The 3,248-nt window shown below is 52.9% G+C and overlaps 1 protein-coding gene across 1 annotated transcript; it reads right to left on the bottom strand.

Annotated features, from left to right (window-relative positions):
* Nucleotides 1-380: 380 nt before the first annotated feature.
* Nucleotides 381-3,248, bottom strand: LOC105272786 (uncharacterized). Its single transcript, XM_011315012.1, has one exon. It carries the CDS (start codon nucleotides 3,246-3,248, stop codon nucleotides 381-383), a length of 2,868 nt encoding a protein of 955 aa, XP_011313314.1.

Consider the following 3,248-nt stretch of genomic DNA (forward strand, 5'->3'; position numbering starts at 1 on the left):
GTGTGTGTGAGTGGGTGAGTGGGTGTGTGTGTGTGAGTGCCTGTCAGCTGACAGGATTTCTAACATTCTCCCCGGCCGTTGACAACTATAAGTTGTTGACGCAACCAGACTGAGCAGAACCATGGTGAGCTGAAACAAAAAGCAAAAATTCAAAACGCTCTTTGGTGAGCTGGCGGAGTTTGTCACCCATGAGTGAATCCGTGAGACCGTCCAGAAGGTGCGCTGGCTAGGCATGGCAGCATCCTAGACATCAGGGGTCGTAAATCCCTTCTGCTTTAGCTGCTGTCATTCTCACGTTGAGCCCCGTCGGTGAGTCAGGGTCGTAAATCCGTCGAAATTGACGAAGTCCAACAGTGAGAAGCCGGTGAGTTGACCTGGTTCTATTCCTCGGAAGGTGAGATGGGCAAGATGACGAGCTTGGCGATTGGCCTCGTCAGCATCGTCTGAGCAGTCCTGATGCTGACTACCCTGGTGAGTCCATCCGATCCTGGGTGCAGAGCAGTCACTCGGGCGAGAGGCCACTTCGTTGGCGGAAATCTCTCGTCCGTGAGTAGAACCAGTGAGCCGATCCGTAGTTGATGAGTCGGATGGTGCCACTTGGATATCGCCTGAAGACATTGGAGATATCCCGTGGACCACCATTTCCAGAATCCTTGGAGTTTCTGCTGAATGAGCTGCCATCTAGAGAGTCTCGAGACGTTGAGTTGCTCTAAAGATGGTTCCGGAAGAGTCGTGGGAGCCTGACCGATGAGAAAGTGTCCCGGTGTCAAGGCTGAGCAGTCATCAGGATCATCCGTGAGCGGTTCCAGGGGTCGTGAGTTGAGCACCGCTTCGATTTGAGCGAGCAAAGTGGTGAGTTCCTCAAAAGTGAGCAAATCCTCTCCGATCGTTCGGGTGAGATGGAACTTCACCGACTTCACCGCCGCTTCCCATTTCCCTCCAAAGTGTGGAGCGCCTGGAGGATTGAATGACCACTGGGTCCCATCATTAATAAGGAGCTGAGCGAGCTGTCTGGAATGAGCTGATCCTGATAAGAAGAGGTTCCTAAGTTCCTTGTCAGCGCCAAGGAAATTGGTCCCGCAATCACTGAACAAGGAGTGAGCTATCCCACGCCGACTTGAGAAGCGCCTATACGCTGCGATGAATCCTTCAGGTGAATAGTCCGACACGACCTCGAGATGAACCGCTGAGGTGGTCATGCAGACAAAGATAGCCAACCAGCCCTTGTACGACTTGTGACCCCGTCCTTTCCATGAGCGTAGCGATACGGGGCCGGCATAGTCGACTCCCGTGTTGAGGAAGGCGCGAACGGGGGAGAGTCTTGCTGGTGGCAACTGGCCCATGAGCTGTTGCGCGCGTACTCCACGTTGGCGAGTGCATTTAACGCATTTGAGTATGAAGGAGCGTACTGGTGCCCAGCCTCCGAGTATCCAGTAGCTGCTTCTGAGCTGTCGCAAAGTGAGCTGTGTGCCTCTGTGGAGTGTCCTGAGGTGAGCTTGTCCTATGAGCAGTTGAGCCAGCCGAGATTCCCTCGGAATGATAGCTTGATTCGGGCTCTCTGGGCCAATATGAGCGAACTTGAGCCGTCCGCCAACTCTCAGTACCCCTTGGTGATCGATGAAGGGTGTAAGCTTGGTGAGAGGGTGAGATTTACTGAACCTCTCCCCTCGTGAGATTGATCTGAGCTGATCCTTGAAGTGAGCTGCCTGCGTGAGTTTGATCCAGAGGATCCGAGCCTCTTCCAGATCACCAAGTGTGAGCGGGCACTGAAGAGATGAATGAGGGACTCTCCTGAGCCGAGCGATGAATCTTCGACAGATTGCTGTGACCCTGAGCAGACGGTTGAGCGAAGAGAATCTGTCGATGAGATCCCAGAGAGCGATTGGTTGAGCCTTGAGATGTAAGAGAACTCCTGGCTTCTCCTCGAGGTCTACGTTAAGGTCCTTTTCCAAGGCGTGAGTCGGCCATGATGAGCTGTCCTGTTGAAGCCATGGCGGCCCTGTCCACCATAGCTTATGAGCGACCAGCTGATGCGCTGATAGACCTCGAGACGCACAGTCTGCAGGATTCTCCTTGCCTGGTACCAACCTCCAGTGAGCCTGCTGAGTGAGGTCCTGAATGAGTGACACCCTGTTCTTCACGAACTCCTTCCACCTTGATGAATGAGAGCTGATCCAAGTAAGCGTGACCGATGAGTCCGTCCAAAGATACGTGGTGGCGTTCGTGAGGTTGAGTTGGTCCTTGACGTATTTGGTCAGTTTGGCAAGGAGAAGAGCTGCAGTGAGTTCTAGACGTGGAATTGTCAGCCTTTTGAGCGGTGCGACCTTCGTTTTTGAGCAGACCAGTGTGACATCCTGTTTATCCCCGTTGAAGATTTTGAGATAAACCACGGCTGACATAGCCACTTGTGAGGCATCAGAAAATCCGTGTACCTCCACAATTGAGTCTTTGAGCAGTCCAAGCCACCGAGGTATGGTGATCTCTGACAACTGTGTGAGTTCCTCCCTGAACTGACGCCATCGTTGAGCAGTCGTCGGCGAGACTGGTTCGTCCCACCCCAGTTTCTCGATCCATAGAGCCTGAAGCAGAATCTTCGCTCGCACGACCACTGGTGCGAGGAAGCCGAGCGGATCGAAGAGTTGAGCCGTCTCCGATAATATGATCCTCTTCGTTATTGAGCTGGTCTCAGGCTGAGTGACTGAGAACTTGAACTTGTCCGTTCCTGGATGCCAAGAAACCCCAAGAATCTTGGTGAATGAGTCCTCTATGGATCGTTGATTTTGAGAGGTGCTGTCAGGTTGAAGATATGTAAGTAGAGCTGGGCTATTCGAGTGCCATTTGGCTAATGGAAAGCCTCCTGACAGGCAGAGCTGCGTCACCTGGTGAGCGGTCCTGAGTAGTTCTTCAGCTGAATCAGCACCTCCGCAGATATCGTCAACATATCGTTCTTTCATGAGCGGTTCCACAGCGAGGGGATACTTCGACCCTTCATCCTCGACGAGCTGATGAAGCACACGTATGGAGAGAAATGGAGCTGACCTTGTGCCATACGTGACCGTGGTGAGCTGACAGGTGACGATATCTCCATTTAAGTCGGTCCATAAAATTTGTTGGGGCGGCCAGTCATCCGGATGCACTCGAATTTGACGAAACATCTTTGTGATGTCCGTCATAAAGATGAGCTTGCGCCGTCGCGTGAATAGCAGCACGTCTGAGATGACCGCTTGGAGCTTCGCTCCCGTGTGCAT

This window comes from Fopius arisanus, unplaced genomic scaffold, assembly GCF_000806365.1.
Source record: "Fopius arisanus strain USDA-PBARC FA_bdor unplaced genomic scaffold, ASM80636v1 scaffold00281, whole genome shotgun sequence".
Taxonomy (NCBI): Eukaryota; Metazoa; Arthropoda; class Insecta; order Hymenoptera; family Braconidae; genus Fopius; species Fopius arisanus.